At 37.9% G+C, this 16783-nt stretch overlaps 3 protein-coding genes across 3 annotated transcripts; 2 read left to right on the top strand and 1 right to left on the bottom strand.

Moving 5' to 3' along the window:
* Positions 1-1960: 1960 nt before the first annotated feature.
* Positions 1961-3930, bottom strand: LOC144196877 (protein NCBP2AS2-like). The gene is made up of 3 exons (XM_077717382.1): positions 3466-3930; positions 2758-2884; positions 1961-2677 (listed from the first exon to the last, which is right to left on the bottom strand). Exon 3 carries the CDS (start codon positions 2588-2590, stop codon positions 2285-2287), a length of 306 nt encoding a protein of 101 aa, XP_077573508.1. The 5' UTR covers positions 2591-2677; positions 2758-2884; positions 3466-3930; the 3' UTR covers positions 1961-2284.
* On the top strand, positions 3478-4757 carry fkbp2 (FKBP prolyl isomerase 2). Its single transcript, XM_077717381.1, has 2 exons — positions 3478-4027; positions 4421-4757. Exon 1 carries the CDS (start codon positions 3584-3586, stop codon positions 3998-4000), a length of 417 nt encoding a protein of 138 aa, XP_077573507.1. The 5' UTR covers positions 3478-3583; the 3' UTR covers positions 4001-4027; positions 4421-4757.
* A 1103-nt stretch (positions 4758-5860) lies between these two features.
* On the top strand, positions 5861-8744 carry ncbp2 (nuclear cap binding protein subunit 2). Its single transcript, XM_077717155.1, has 5 exons — positions 5861-6028; positions 6932-7018; positions 7094-7188; positions 7287-7425; positions 8362-8744. The coding sequence occupies exons 1-5, from the start codon at positions 5954-5956 to the stop codon at positions 8443-8445; spliced, it is 480 nt and encodes a 159-aa protein (XP_077573281.1). The 5' UTR covers positions 5861-5953; the 3' UTR covers positions 8446-8744.
* The last annotated feature ends 8039 nt before the right edge of the window (positions 8745-16783 follow it).

Genomic DNA, 16783 nt, shown 5'->3' on the forward strand with positions numbered 1-16783 from the left:
GGTATTAAAAGCTTTTTTTTTTTTTTTATTCGGCTGTATTATATCTTGTTGGAATAAATTCCTGAGCATTTAAGGGTGTTGTCTTCTTTTATAGGATTCTTGTTTAATGTTCACTCGATCGCCCTTTGAGTCACATCACGATGATTGGGTGTAATAAAGATTTAAGGAAGACATTGGAAGTACTGAAGAGAACAAAGTGCAGTTTATCACATGAAAAAAAGTTCATATGAGGAGTGTTCGGCCATCAGGTTTGAATTTCCTAAGAAGTAATCTGTTAGAGTTATCAATATTATATATGTGGTTGCAATGAAGAACGCTTTGCTTATTTTGGATATTAAACATTACATATATGAACGCTTTGCTTATTAGGAATGTTAGGTTCATCATTATTATAAATGTGACATTAATAAAATGGTGTTTTAATACATCTCTTGCAAAAGAAATGCTCACTCCAAAGTTAACCAAAACACCTTTGGAGGTCACTTATCCTTCGCATGTGGATGGATTATCTTATTGCAAGAATAACAGGATATGATCTCAGATGCCTCCATGATTAAAAGATGAACTTGGGAATACTTATTGGTGAACCTATCACCATGATTCCAAAACCGCTATTAAGCACAGGTTTTAGCATACCAGTCACTTTACGCCCCTTATTAATGATTGCAATTCCCTTTATTAGGCAATAATAAACCATACGAACACAATGTGGCACATATTAACCCACATAGGGTGAACCTGAAAAGTAAAGAAGTCTTGTGTATGCGCTAAATTCAAGATTCAGTAGATCTTGGTGACTGCTTGACTGTCTTGGTACATTGCTGTGTTCAAATCTGGCTCGGCCTCACAGCTCTGGGGTCCTGGGTTTAAGTCCAGGTCAGTCCACCTGTGTGGAGTTTGCATGTTGTCCCAGGGCCTGTGTGGGTTTTTTTTTCCGTGGAGCTCCGGTTTCCTCCTACATTCCGAAGACATGCATGGTAGGCTGATCGGACGCTCTATAATAAAGGTGAGTTGATGTAAAAATGTTACTCAATATTTGGTAAAATGAGTGTACTGACGCATACTTACAGAGCATCAAGGCCACAAAAATCATGACTACTCAACGTCATCTTCAAAACATGGACATTGAGTTGGGAGGACAAACCACCTTGGTGGAGTGCGGTAAGCAACGCCATCTTTTCCACGTTCAATATGGGCATATTTACACCTATTGTCGGTACAGCTGCGTAAATTAATTAGACATGCTCTGTATCTCGCCCGTTTGAACAGCCATTACTATGCTGATGGACTAGAACTCTGAGGTAAGGTGTTTAGCAATTTGCTGGCCGAGGTGCATTTTTATCACACTACCGGGTGATTTTTAGGAATCAATGGAGCCAAAAACACCAACAAATCTGTTAGTTTAATGCCAGGTTGAACACACTGTCGACAATTTAAGTTTGGGCTCCTTTTCACCACCTGCTTTGTGCCATATGTGACTAGCTATCGGAGTATAAACTTCCCATTTGACTTCAAAAGTATGTTTTCCATTTTTTCTCCATTATTGAGTCGTGTGGAAAGACTTATACGTGGCTGAAACTCTCAAGACGGAATGGTTGCTCTGTACCTATTAGTCCACACCTGTTCTCAACTCATCTCCTTGGAACAGGATGTGACTTGAGTTACACCCGCTTGTTCATTTGCATCAATCTTAAAAGTGGACTTGTCTTGGGAGCATGGCCCTCCCTCTAACCCGAAAAGGTGGACGGAGAGGGGTCCCCGGACTGGTCTGTATTGTCGAAATATTCTGTATCTGCGTTTTAATTTGTATTATTTTTCTATGTTGTTTTCACTTTATGTTATTGTCTTGGAGTCAAGCGTATACCTAGTTCTGTCCACTTGAGAGTTAAAGAATTTGCAAATAGAAGACTAGTTGTTCATTACAGCACACAGTGAAAAATAGCATTTTCTACAATACAAACACCACTAGTACCTTTATTTTCTTAACATTAAAATGACACTCATTTCCATCCGTGACCACATTTTAGATTGAACTGGTTGAAACCAGGAAAAATCAATTTGGGTCATCTATAGCCACGGCCATTGGTGTACAGTAGACTAATCAATGATCACACATGGGCAAAGAAACATGCAGATAAAATCGGATTCCAATTTATGTCAATGCTTCTGGACATCAGATTCCCATGTTAATAAAACGCTCCATGGTTGGAGGTCAGTTCATTTGGCTGAATCATTGTCAACGCTTTTGCACGCATTTGGTCTTTCAGATGATGTCCCAGATCGTCTATTTTTTCACCTGTCGAGATCCTTCTTTCCAGCCATCCTTCACTTCATTGACAAATGTCTCTCGGACTCTCTTGAGCCGCCTGCCGACGTCCTCAACATTCCCGGGAACTCGACCAGTCTCTTCTCGAACCTGCCGAAGCGTCTGGGACCGCAAAACCCGCTGTGAAGCGTCTCTGCCGAATATCTGAGTCTTGGTGATGGCGTAAGCTGTGATCTGCGCAGCCCTGCGGATCGGTCGAGACTCCGCCAACCTCTCGACGACTTGGAGTTTGTTGAGCAAGGAGAACAACATTCGAGACAGCATCCTGACGCCACCTCGAAGTACAGCTACTCGTTTGTTTAGCCTGGCACTTCGCAATTGAAACTTGACAACCCCCAAGTTAGCCTCGCCCTGTAACAACAACCGCGTTCGATGATAGTTTACACGTAAATCTATTGTTGGGTTGAATAAATTGTACAAAGGTGACTTACTTAAGTTGCTTAGGGTGTCCGTGACTTCCTGTTTACGTCACAAGCAAAGCGACGAATGAGTCCGTGTTTTCTTCTTCGAATGCAACTCAGCAGGCCAAACGTGTGCACATGAAAACAGCCTCCTCGCCTGTTCAAAGTACGGCTTTACATATTTACTAAATAATTTACATTTAATGCGAGATGGCTTCTATCGAGGTCTCTTGATAGAAATAAAATGATAAAAAATGAAGCGTGTACGTTGCGCAATTTTCAACCAAATGTATGTATGTTTGTATGGATGAAAGAGGAAAAACAATGCGTTTCAATAATGCGTGTGAAAATGAGTAGTATTGTATGTTAAAGCACAAGCAGGATTTTGTGTTGTTTTAACATCCTTAATTGAATTTATAATTAAAACTTCTTTAAATGGTGAAATAATAATTTCAAACTTTTAAAAAGCTATGTTTATGAACAACATTTAAATGAAATACAATCCATTTAAAAAATAAACAAATACTATTTGTAAGATATGTGGAAAAAAAATAAAAACATAAATGTAAATTAACCTATTCTTACATTGCTTTTGAATAAGCAGTGTTTAGTTGTGTTAACATAAGAAGTATTTCTATATATTTTTTATAATATAAAAACTTTGTCATGTGGCAAAATGTTCTTTTATCCGCAATTCAACTCCTGTCCAGAAGATAGCGCCATTTGTAAACGGCATACCTAATTTCCTCGACGGATCCCAAACCGCTTCCGTTTCGTCTGCTAGTAATGACACGCCTGTTAGTTGCTGACTCCATCGTGTAGCTTGTTAAAGATCCAGAAAACATAGATTTAAGTCATGCGGGCTTTTTTCTTGCTAGCGTTCACGGCGCTGTCACTGAGCCCAATGTTGGTGCAAGGGTCCGAGAAGAAGAAACTTCAGATCGGTATCAAGAAGCGAGTGGACAACTGCCCAATCAAGTCCCGCAATGGAGACGTGCTAAACATGCACTACACCGGCAAACTGGAGGACGGCACCGAATTTGACAGCAGCATTCCCCGGGACAGACCCTTCACTTTCACGCTTGGCAGTGGCCAGGTGATTAAAGGTTGGGACCAGGGCCTGCTTGGCATGTGCGAGGGAGAGAAGAGGAAGTTGGTCATCCCCTCCGAGCTTGGTTACGGAGACCGGGGAGCGCCACCCAAAATCCCCGGAGGAGCTACCTTGATCTTTGAGGTGGAGTTGCTCAGCATCGATAGGAGAGCCGAGCTTTGATCAAGACGGGGATGCTCCAAATATCTGGTATAGCATTGAATTGAAATAAATAGAATGAGTTATTTGGTATTATCAATCAATTAAAAGCCTTTATTGTCATCATACAACAGCTGCGTATAACGAAATTAGTGGGGATAGTCCACAAAGTGCGTGTTTCTCAGTAAAAATGTAAATAACTAATATAAAAAGTCACGCTGGGCAACGTAAATTTTTAAAAAAAAATGCACATTATTATTGCACAGAAGGGCTTGTGTGTCATGCTAATGAAATTATTCAAGTATAATGTACAATGAGATTTAAAGCTTTATCACTAAGTGCACAACAACAAACAGGCATCATTCATTCATTTATTTTCTGAATTGATCAATACTAACGGTAGATTGTTTAATTAACTAACGTTGTTTTTTTTTCCATTTCCAGGAGATTCTTCTTGGAGAACACATCTGACATCACTGAATACAACAGTGTGATAAACTTGGGATTGGACTTCCTCATTAGAGCATTACAAACCCTGCTAAATGTGCTCTATTTTACCGGATCATTGTTGTTAAAATAAGAACCAAACTACCATAATTAAAAAAGGAACACTGCAGCATTCCAATGAAATGTACATTGCTATCTGGCATATTTATGTCATTTCTTTACACGTATAATACACTCGGAAGATGATTCACCTATTTCGAAAATTGCCAACAAACCACACCAATCATGCTTGATTTTATTTGTAACATGATAAAAGACCTTTGGAAAAACAGAAGACTGATTTTTTTCTTTGGGGCTAATCAAATGTATTTTAAACAACACTTAAAAAATCTGGTAAAATTATTCAGTACCACTCACAATTCTGATGATATAGGTTTCATTTCTGCTTGAATTTATACGCTGAAAGTGCGAAATGATTCAATATATGTATGAAACAAAGGATGGAAGAGAACGTGGATGTCTGAGGGATGACGGAAGTCCTGCATAAAACACTAATTGCTGGCGAAAAGGGCAGTTTTTCGCAAGAAAGAGTTTGATGAATCGTTAATGCTTGTCTTTCGTTTGCATTCAAATCAAAAGCCAATGCGTATATTTTGCAATGTTCGCATTCAACTAGGTCGTTTTAGTCTCTGGGCATGAATAGATCGCAACTGGTTGTCTTCAGAGAAAGTGAACAGCAGGAAAAGGCTTTTCTTATTAGGTTAGCACTGGCCTGGATTTTTTTTTTCAATTTGTAGTAGTTTTTATTCTGTATTTTGTCTTTTATATATTATTTTGTAGCGTTCTGAGCCTTTTCAGATAGTAGATTTGTGTGAAAACTGGCCTAGATTTTAACAATTTGTAGAAATGGTGTCCTAGTTATGTAGATCTTTCACAAGGGTGGTCAATACTACAATACATTTATAAATTCTTACACTTTAGATATAGTGTATTTAGGCTAGATGTGTTAAGTTGGTGGCGAAGTAGGCTTAAACGTTAAGAAGATTCGTTCCATTAAATTTCGCTAAATCGTTAGATAATTGGCGTAACTACAATACATTTATAAATTTTTACACTTTAGATATGGTGTATTTAGGCTAGATGTGTTAAGTTGGTGGCGAAGTAGGCTTACACGTTAAGAAGATTCGTTCCATTAAATTTCGCTAAATCGTTCGATACTTAGCGTATTTACAGGCGATTCGCTTTTGTAACAAACTGCATCAACATACATCACCAATGTTAATGATAAAGTAAAAAGACAAGCAATCTATAATTATTTCGATGAAATAAAGCACTCCTATTTGATTGCGTCTGGAGAAAATGCCTATCAAGTGACAATGCCGGCCTCAACGGCTCAGGACGCACATCACACATCTAGACTTGATTATAAATACGTTTATCACGCACGGAAGTATTTAAGGAACGGACTCGACCAGCGGAAACAGTATTGGTCGTTATAAGTGAAATTCTCTCGTTTAATCTTCAGCCACAATGTCAGTGCAATTGAATGCTCTGAGTAGCGATTCCTACACCGATATTGGTGCATATAGAGACCAACATTTTAAGGTAAGACTTGTTTACTGTGAAGGTTGAGCTCAAGCCTTGTTACTACGACGGTAAAATCTATGGTAACCAAGCATATACTGGAGTGTCTTAGTGATCTGATTTTGGAGCCATACAAAAACAACATTCTCCAGATCGAGGAAGAAAGATTTGTAGTATGTAATGAAAGGTTACGTTCACATTATAAACCACAAGCACCAAAGCAAAAGAATATTGGTTGCTCGCTGAATCTAAGAAACCACCTGACCAGTTTGAAATGTGACCATTGCAGCATAACATCGATCACCGGGATTGCCAGAGATCTGTTATATATTTGTCAAGTACAGTCATGCCTCTACTTACGAATCTCTCTATTTACGAATACCTCTAAGTACGAAATTTACAAGTTATGACAGCTTTTTATTTGCAAATGTGTGCCCCGAGATACGAAAAAGATCCAGGTTACAAAATCTGCCAAAAAGTAATTGTATTTTCTTATCCATTATTTTATTTTGAAAATGTTGTGGCGGTTGCATTGATTGTCACCCTTTACCCTTTTGGATGTCTTCTGCGGGTTTATCCTTTTTGACATTTCTATAAAGTTGTAACACAGTTGGAAGTCAGGTAACACTTGCATTAACCACTGAAATAAGCATTGCGACAATCAGGGAAATGGTAAAGCTTGACAGAGACTCCTTTATTATCGCTATGATTGGTCGATGGTTGTATTTGGGTCAGAGTTTGCCAAAGATACATTGTCCATTTTAGACTATCTTAACACCTGCCATATTTAATGCCTCAAATTGCATATTCACAATGGAAATTGGCATGCTGGAGTTGAGCTCTACAGAATGAGTTATTAGGTTTGTTATTGTTTATCTCAACTGTCAGTCACCGCTTGTGTATGTGCTAATATTGTGATTTCAGGGTAAATGTCACATGCAAGAGAAGCTGCTGAAAGGAAGCCACACTTTATATGTAGGGAACCTTTCCTTCTACACCACAGAGGAACAGGTAGGAGACTCGAAGTTTACAAAAGTGATCTGATGTATTTATCGAGAATAACCCATGTTTGCCAATTTTGAACAGGTTCATGAGCTCTTCTCAAAGAGTGGAGATGTTAAGCGCGTCATCATGGGTCTAGATAAAGTCAAGAAGACGGCCTGTGGGTTCTGCTTTGTCGAGTATCCTTTTGAATCTGTTTAGTTTATGAATGTCCACACAAATAACAGCACTAACTTAAATATGTCTGAACCAAGTATGACCTTAATTTCATGTATAGATACTATACAAGGCTAGATGCAGAAAATGCAATGCGGTTTATAAACGGCACACGCCTGGATGACCGTATGATCAGGACAGACTGGGACACTGGATTTAAGGAGGGAAGACAGTATGGTCGCGGAAAGTCTGGTGGACAGGTAAGTCGTTTGGGGAATTAGCACTTGCTACTCTGAGTACTTTTGCTGTTTTTTTGTATGAACTGCTAGATCAGGGGTGGACAATTTTTTGCGCCCGGGGGCCATATTGACTTTAAAAATTTGACAGATGGGCCGGGTCAGCACAAGATAAGATACATATAAAAAAGTGCATCCGTTAACAGTACATATAAAACATAAACATAAAAAAGGACTAAAGTATTAACATACCCATCACTCATCATTAAAGTCAAAAGTATTAAGTACAAAGTAAAAAGGAATGTATTAAGAAATATTAGAATGTCATTTAAAAAAAGATAGAGGGGCTGTAAAACACGAAAAACAAAAGTGGACAGAGCTACTAACACTGGGTTCCGCGTGACGGCGCCATCTTGGAAAAAGAAAAAAAAACATTATTTGGACAACGTTGGCGGGCCGGATAAAAAGGCCTAACGGGCCGGGTGTGGCCCGCGGGCCATAGTTTGCCCATATCTGTGCTTGATGAATACTATTATTATTAGTAAATATTAGCATTAAATTAGCTGCAGTCATTACTTGCACTTCTCACAGTCTATATTTGAAATAGCAGACCCAAATGACAGTCTTTTAATAAAATGAAATGCAACCATAATTGTTTAAAAACAATTAGCGGTCTCATGTAGTTTTGGAAAGAAATATCATTTTTTTGTTAATCCACAATAAATGATATTACTAAAAAAATAATGGGTTTACACTATCTGAACCAGTGTATAAATGCACCTAATTTTATAATATAATCTATGTATTAAATTAATATTCTATAATATATATTTAATCAAGAATAATAGAATTTTTTGAAACGTTGTATTGTGGATTGCAATGAGCATGATGTAATCGAGTAGGCCCGAAATCTGAATGTTGGATGTACAGGAATGATTTATTTATTTCTCCCCTTTTTAGGTAAGGGATGAGTACAGACAGGACTATGACCCAGCCAGAGGTGGATATGGAAAGTTGGCCCAGCAGCAGAGAGGTCCACAGTAGCTTTCTATCTTGGTGCGTTCTGATTTAAAAAAAAATAATAATATTGATAACCTGCAACACTATGACCGTAAGTTATTAATTCGAATGAATCATTTTTTTCCCACAATTTCTGATGTTTAAACAGAGTGGTAATTTTAATGAAACTGAGACCTTTGTCAGCTTCATTATAACTGTCAGCAGGAGAAAACAAGGCAAGCATGCCACTTGTTGTATTTTCCTCCCAAAACATTACTTCACTTGTAATGTCCAAAATTTTGTATTCATTTTTTAATAAAGCTATACTTTTCTAACTCTTCCAATGCTTTTTCACTGCGTAGTTGTTAGTCTGTATAATTGAGTGACCACAATCAAATAAGCGATTCACATTTTCTTTAAGGCTAGAGGAGATAGCTTTACAATGAACATTAAGTTAAATTTTCCATCTGCTGGTTTCCATCATAACCATTTGCACTGTTTAAGATGGGGTTACAGCCCCTCTTTATTTTCTAAAAATGTACACAAGAGGGCACAATATAACAGAACCTGGCCGATTTAAATGGTTTTGATGTACAGTGTTCCCTCGCTACTTCACGCTTCAGCTATCGCGGACTCAGAGCTTCGCAGATTTTTTTCAGAATTTTTTCAAAATGTAAAGATATTAAGTTAAAATTATAAATTACATCATATTACAAGAGGTGGAAACCAAATATTCAATAAAAAATAGTAATTGCATCAAAGAAATGGTCAATAACATGGTGAGAGTTCAGGAATCGCATTGATGACGTCATGGCTGTTTACAAGCGCATCTTCACCGCCCAAAAAAACAATGTTCACTACTCCCAATAACGATGTTTCTTATGTGCAAAAAAAACTGCAGAAGATCCTCCATATGGAGTACTATGATGTTTTTGCTTGGTGGTGCTTTTGTGCACGTGTTAGACGTTTCTTTAAGCATTTTTGAAGGGGCATCCCTACTTCGCGTAAATGCACTTATTGCGGGGGGTCCCGGTCCCCATTAACCGCGATAAGCGAGGGAACATGTACTGATACTGACACAGTTGCATCTCTATTGCTCATTCTTTCATTGCAAACAAATGATATAAGCATTTCTGTCTTGGTTTAAAGCAGTGCTTCTCAATTATTTTCTGTTAGGCCCCCCCTAGCAAGAAGAAAACTACTCCCCCCCCCCCCACTTCCCACCGTGACTATAAATAAAACCATTTTATAAAATTGTTATAAGTACAACATTTTATCCTTATTAACATTAAAGAAAGGGGAAAAAAAGAAAGAAATATAGTCAAACTTACAAAGAATAACTTTATTAAATCTTGTTTTAAGTCTGCAACAGAAAAGATTTTAAGTGCATCAATGCCTGAAATAAAAAATAAATGAGCACCCCACTATTTGAGAAGCACTGGTTTAAAGCGTTACTTCAATTTTCTGTCTTCCATCTTCACTGTTACCAGATGTCTATCTGAATACCTCCAAGCATTTGAAGAAGCCCTAAAGGACCGTTTCATTAAAATGACAAATGTTCTGGTTTAATTTTATAGTAATACGGTGTGATGGTAAACAGAGAGTGGAATTAGTTGTCCTCAGTTCTTCATTTTACTTTCCATCTTTTGCTTTCAGATAAAATCCATATTTAATTACTATGCTAAACCATCATGAACTTGAGTAGGGGCCTTGTTAACGTACTTAAGTGGTATGGACAATGAATTACTAGCTGGATAGTCTTGACCAGTCGTTTTCAAGAGGCCTTTGGGCAGTACATTGCTAATATCTTAGCTATGTTGGGCATTAATTACATAATATTTTGCCCTAAGATTTTCAAACTCTTCAACGATTACGGTATCATATTGTTTAACCATAAGTGGAAAACTATTTTTTTTCAGTTATAGTTCTCAACTTTTCTCTTCTGAAGTTGGCAGCTGAATTTAGCTGTTCTAAAATGGATCTTAGCTTGTGAAAATTGTGTGCAGTGATGCATTGTATGGCATCATACAGCTATTGAATTAAATGTATTACAATTTTTTTCAGCAAGCCACCAGTACTTGCATTTTTCTAATTTGGTGAAATCAAAAGAAAAAATATAAAAAAAACTAAATTAACATTGTTTTAGATCTATAAAAAAACTGAATATTCAGGACTTTTAATCCAGTTCTTTTTCATCCAATAATGTACTCATTTCCACACAGTAGCATGATAAGTGTGACCTGTGCATTTGGCAAAAAAATAAATAAATACTCCAGTCACCAAAGGAGCCTAGTTATGTGTGTCTTTCTGATATATTAATTTCAAGACAAAAAAAAAGGCTATTTAAGACCAAAAAATTGTTGTGACTTATCAAGTTAAATGTGATATTTATCATATTAAAAAGTCATCGTTTTCACATTTCAATGTGGCATATAAAAAATACCACCATGTATTTTGGTACAGCAACTATGCTGCCACCTATGACCTGAGCCAGAAGGAATTATACTTTTGGCTAATGCAAACTTATTAAGATATTATACCCAAAAAAAACATTATTGTGAGTTGAAATGGAATGGAATGGAATGGAATGGTAAATGTGAATATGTTTCATATTAAAAAGGTTAGGTTTTGAACATAGTGGTTGGAGACCCAATTGACATCACAATACATTTTGTCACTTAGGTTGCTACCTTCAGAACTGCCTAAGTTGTTGTTTTCACCACTAAAACTGTTATAATTTGATTATTGCAATAAATACATATTAAAACTGCTAAAAAGTCACAAAGACATATCCTTTTGTAATGTATGGTCTTATTTAAGATGCTTATTTTAAATATTGATACCACAAGAGCAGGATTACAGAATCCAGCATGGAGTTCTTTAAGATCCTGAGTCTTGTTTCATCCCTATTGTACCGTATATTTTTATATCTGATACTACTACAATTCAAATTGTCTTCAGTAGAGGTTTCTATTGTTAGAGATGACTGCCAAATGTTCTGATGTATCTGTATTTTGTTTCGAGCAGTGTATGATGTGTTATGATTTTATTTCTAAATATCCAAAATGCTTTTTAACAAGACATTGTGTGTAGGTCAGAGTTTGCAAATTAGTGAACAGGTAGGTACAGACACTGCGGTGTGACAAGATATAGAAGTTTTTTTTTTGACATTTTATATTGCTTGCCAATTAACAAAATACTTCTAGCAAGATGCCTTATCACGGAAAGGGAGGAAGTGATAATTAACATGAGAAATTGGAGCCATGCTGAACTGGTAAAATTATTTTTGGGGAGTTGAAGTTGCTATGGTACTTGTTTTTCTTTGTATGCTAAAACGATATATATTTAGCACTTGCACACAAATGTGCGAACTCTTAAGTACTTTTCAAGAGCTGCAAAAGTTTCATGAAAGACAGGAAACTAAAATCTCACTTACTTACTGTGGACTGATTTTTTCAAATCAGAATCTTTTCGGGCCCGCCACAATAGTTTATCATAAAATGGTGTCGACAATGTATGAACATTAGTGACTGTTTTGTGTCCATTTCTGATACAGAAATGTAGTCCCATAAAGCTGGTATATTGGTAAAGCTGGTATTTTTTGTCCCTTCTCAATGTTTCTACTGAGGAGAAATCTGGCAAAATGGAGGGCAGTGTCCTGGGGCACGATTAAATGCAGACACCACAAATGAGAAGCTCCCTCATTACTGACGGCAATTTCAATTAATTTCCTTTAATGGTTCTTGTCTCTTCAAATGATGCACGCTATAAAGTTGTATCTAAGAAATGATTCTGCAGTACAGTAGATGTTGACACATTTTAATTTCCTCTCTATATGTTATACACCTAAGCAAATATTGTAGAAAAATCAAACAAAGCTGTTGTTGACACTTTAGCAGAGGATGTTTAAAAAAAATGAATACTTTACATTACTTTGACTATCATTTAAATATGAGCATTTCAAACCAATCAAACATTTCATTCAATAGTTAAGACTGTGCCCACACGTTTTTTCTTCATAATTTGAAGCAATGTTTTTGTTCGTTTGAGTCAAGTAAAGGCACAGAGCAGTAGATTTGCAAAAGTGCATGTCAGTCACAGCTACAAGCCTTTGTACTGTACGCTTGCAGGTTTTTAACTCTCACCTCCCCCTTGTTGATAGCTGTTGACCCTAATAATTTAGTTCATGCTTCACTGTACTTTCAATTCCCCGTGGCTCTCTGACTGACTCACTCCAGCCTCCATGCTCAACTAGCGTTATGATACATTCAGTAAGTTTCACCAGTTATTCGCAAAAGATCAATGTGAGCTGAATTTCACACAGATTTCATATGGCTTTCATTCGAAACGGGTCCAGGTTTTGTAATGACTGCTAAAGCCTCTAATATATTATCATTATTATATGTTTATGTATATATCATTTCATTCTCTGAACTGTGTTATCCTCACTAGAGTCACGGGGGGTGCTGGAGCCAATCCCAGCTGTCTACGGGATAGAGGCAAGGGACACCCTGAAGTGATGGCCGGCCGATCGCAGGGCACATGGAGACGGACAACCACGCACAGGCAATTTCGAGTGTCCAATTAGATTACCATGCATGATTTTGGAAGGGGAGGAAACCGGAGTACCCAGAGGAAACCCATGCAGGCCCGGGAGAACATGCAAACTCCACACAGATGGACATCACCTGGATTTCAACCCAGGATCCCAGAGTTGTGAGGTCGACACGCTAACCATTCGCTCCAGAGGGCAACACACACACACACACACACACACACACACACACACACACACACACACACACACACACACACACACACACACACACACACATACATACATACATACATACATACATAACTTTCACATGAAATTATCATTTGATCCTTATTAATAGATGTAGTAGGATTTAACCCAAACACTGTTATAAATTTGTACGCAGTCGAGTTGCCGTCTGTTGAGGATCATATATTTCCAAAGCTCACAACCTGAAAACAGTTTTTGCAAAGTGGTAGAAACCATGCCTTTGTACACTGGAATTGCTTAGCACAGATCTGTGTGGTAGAATTGAGTGGAGGAATCTCAATTTGCAGATGAAGGAGGAAAAACTTTCAACAAAATATTTCATGACCATTTTCCAATTAGGAATGAAGGAATTGTTTTGAAATCTCATTTCCAATTTAAGTAGGTTCAGTCAGCCAAATGCAGTGTTCAGAATCATTTCTTTCTATAATTCTATATCCAGATTTGTATGGTATTTATTTTGTTTGGGAACCATTGGTCTTTTGACACAATAGCAGAAGTCTGGATTGTTAATTCTGTGTAAATGTGCCAAGTGTCATTTGTCAAGTCTAATTTCTCAATCGAATACTTGGTATTCTAACTGTACACCTTTCCTTTTTTTCCCTCCTCTTCTCTAGCAATGTTTCTGCACTTTTTTCTATTGGTTCTGCGTAAGGAGAGAAATGGTGGAAATTTTAATTAGCTAATTAGATAGATAGACAGATAATATATCGGACCATATGGAAACACACCAAAGGAGCTCTATGGACCTCCAGGGAGTGCTCCACAGGGTGCCAGCTGCAGTCAGCAGAAAAAGCCCCTAAAAAAACTCCTTGATTTGGTGGAAATGCGTCGTAACCCCCTTGTTCAGGTGGAGCTGTGTGGGCTTCCAAATCAGCAAAAAAAAATATCTCCCCCAACGTCTCCCAGCCAAACATGTGTTCAGTCAGCAAAACAGTATTCCAATTTATTAAAATTGATTGGATTATTTGAACAGCCAGGTGGATGAGTGGATGGCACGTCGGCCTCATAGTTCTGAATTTGAGGGTTTGATCCTAGGTCAGATCTTTACTGAGCGAAGTTTAGACTCTAGGCTTGTATAGGTTTTCTCTGGGTACTCCGGTTGCCTCCCACATCCAACAAACATGCAGGGTAGGCTACGTTGGAGAGTCTAAATTGCCCCTAGGTATGAGTGTGAGTGTGAATGGATGTCTGTCTCCTTGTTCCCTGTGATTGGCTAGACACCAGGGTGTCTCCCACTTGGGGCTGGCTCCAACACCCCTGATAAAGACTCTGGACTCAATGGAAGACAATGAATACTCCACCAAATCCCATTGACCCGTGGCCCCGAGTTCCCTTTCCAAATTGCAAATGTAAATTTAGCATTTTAATTGAAAATTAACTACTCACAATTTGCAGTAAAGTTGCAGAAGCACATGGCGATTTTGTTACGTCTTTGGGGAGACATCAAGCCGAGGATAAGAGGAATAGAACCCAGTCACAGAGAAGTAAGTGGGGACGAGGGAAATAGTGCTCATACCAAAACTTTAATAACTTGGGCATTAGCTTAGAAAGTAACAAAGACTTGGAAATCAAATCACAAAATACGAAATAATTGGCGGAAAACACTGCTTCCAGATGTGTGTTTTTATATTGAAGCGTTTAACCAATCACATTTCAGCCATTATTTGTTTCCAGGGTCAGAAATCTGCCTCAGGGCCTTCACAATCGGTTTTGCAGGCTCTGCTGCATTAAACAAGGGTCGATAAGACTGTTGCGATTTGGTGACACCAAGGCCTTCTCACAGGCGTGGGGATACGGCATTCCCTTCTCACAGGAGTAGGGATACGCCATCGCTTTCACCAACTATGATTGGCTGGTGATAGAGTAGGCAGGCCAAAGCTACCAAACTATCTGGAGTGAGCTGAAGAAGCAAATATTTTGTTGTATTGATTTAAAGCCATTTTCAAGACAGACTATGACAGAAGTACGACAGGACAGGCTCGACTTTCAGCATTAGCTTCGATGGCAATATAAAAGAAGCAAGAAAGAAAGGAGGATGGATATTGTGTACAGTTAGAAAGAATTTTTGGTGAGTAAAATATGGCTATATTCCTAAACGATATTTAAATTGTCGGTCAAGTTCTGATATTTGAAAAGCTCCTGTGTTTGTATTTAATCACTAAATACTGCTAGGAAGTGGATTTTACCCCTTTTTAGTGCAATTTTTGCCGTTTTGCGTATGGCCGTTTGAGCAAACACTTTTAATTTGCTCATTTATACTATGTATTTTCTGGCACTTAAAAGTCTGATATTAAAAAACAAAAGTGAGGCATGAAAAAAAAGATACATGCCTTCATTATCCATTGTTGAGAGGTAGTTTAATGTCAATCCTGCTCTATTAAATCCCTGGGTATCTCTCATTATTTGTAGAGGGCAGAAACAGACAAAACATACACACACACTCACACACGCTCACAAACACACACACACATCTCTCACACACACATCTCTCACACACTCTCACACACACAAAAACACACACTCACACTCACACACTCTCACATACACACACACACACACACACACACGCAAACACACTCACACTCACACACACACACACACACACACACACACACACGCAAACACACTCACACTCACACACTCTCTCTCTCACACACACATGCACACATATCCACGTATACACACACGCTCAAAATAACAATGCAGGTCTGAGTACCTGTTCATTTGTCCTGTCTTGGCTTTCCCCGTGTTTGACCTTTAAAGTTTTTGCGCACTCTTTCCACCTTGTTGGAATTGTTTACCTTGTGAACATACCTACCTCTTGTGTGTGCTTTTCTCTTGTGAATTCTGGAACCGACTTACTCCTGAACTATATTAATTATTGTTCTTGTCATCACAAGTTTGATGATTTTATGATAATATTCTATTGTAATAGAATATGATCTAGGTCAAGTTTAGGTTTAATCAAAATGAAATTGTACACAAGTGTAAATTTTGTGTATAGGTGATCTAAAATTAGGAGGCAGATGTAATAGGTCAGGGGTGTCTAACGTACGGCCCGCGGGCCGGATCCGGCCCATTGGTGGTTTGGTACGGCCCGGGGAAGAAAGCTGCATTATATAAAAGAATATTAATTTTCTTTAAAAGTTGTAGTTCTTGTATTATCCGCAACGGGGCCAGTGTTTTAGTACGTGCAGAACACATGAATTGACATTTATTTATGTTATGTTATTTTCTTGTTCATAATATATTGGTCATAATGTAAAAGGAAAATTTTGTTAATAAACATTTTGATAATTTACTCATTCTTTGCACTAATTATTAGTTTTAGTGACTAATACAAAGGAAAAAAGTGGGCTTATTGTTAGTTCTATCTAATTTTGCAATGAGTTTACTGGCCCGCTTGATCTCAAATTAAGCTGTATTCGGCCCGCAGACCAAAGGGAGTTTGACACCCCTGTAATAGGCAAAGATAAATTGAGGATGATGAGGACAATGATAGGAAGTAGCATATGTGGTTTTCATCCTGGGCTTTCCATTTCAGTTAGCCTACTGAAATCACTTTGAGAATCCCGT

This window comes from Stigmatopora nigra, chromosome 5 (genome assembly GCF_051989575.1).
Source record: "Stigmatopora nigra isolate UIUO_SnigA chromosome 5, RoL_Snig_1.1, whole genome shotgun sequence".
Lineage (NCBI taxonomy): Eukaryota > Metazoa > Chordata > Actinopteri > Syngnathiformes > Syngnathidae > Stigmatopora > Stigmatopora nigra.

What these genes read in the sequence shown, in the direction of transcription:
- LOC144196877 (XM_077717382.1), bottom strand. Translation starts at nt 2,590, where the DNA reads ATGCTGTCTCGAATGTTGTTCTCCTTGCTCAACAAACTCCAAGTCGTC.
- fkbp2 (XM_077717381.1), top strand. Translation starts at nt 3,584, where the DNA reads ATGCGGGCTTTTTTCTTGCTAGCGTTCACGGCGCTGTCACTGAGCCCA.
- ncbp2 (XM_077717155.1), top strand. Translation starts at nt 5,954, where the DNA reads ATGTCAGTGCAATTGAATGCTCTGAGTAGCGATTCCTACACCGATATT. An exon ending in ATAGAGACCAACATTTTAAG is followed by an intron (nt 6,029 to 6,931) that starts GTAAGACTTGTT and finishes TTGTGATTTCAG; the next exon opens with GGTAAATGTCACATGCAAGA. An exon ending in GCGGAAAGTCTGGTGGACAG is followed by an intron (nt 7,426 to 8,361) that starts GTAAGTCGTTTG and finishes TCCCCTTTTTAG; the next exon opens with GTAAGGGATGAGTACAGACA.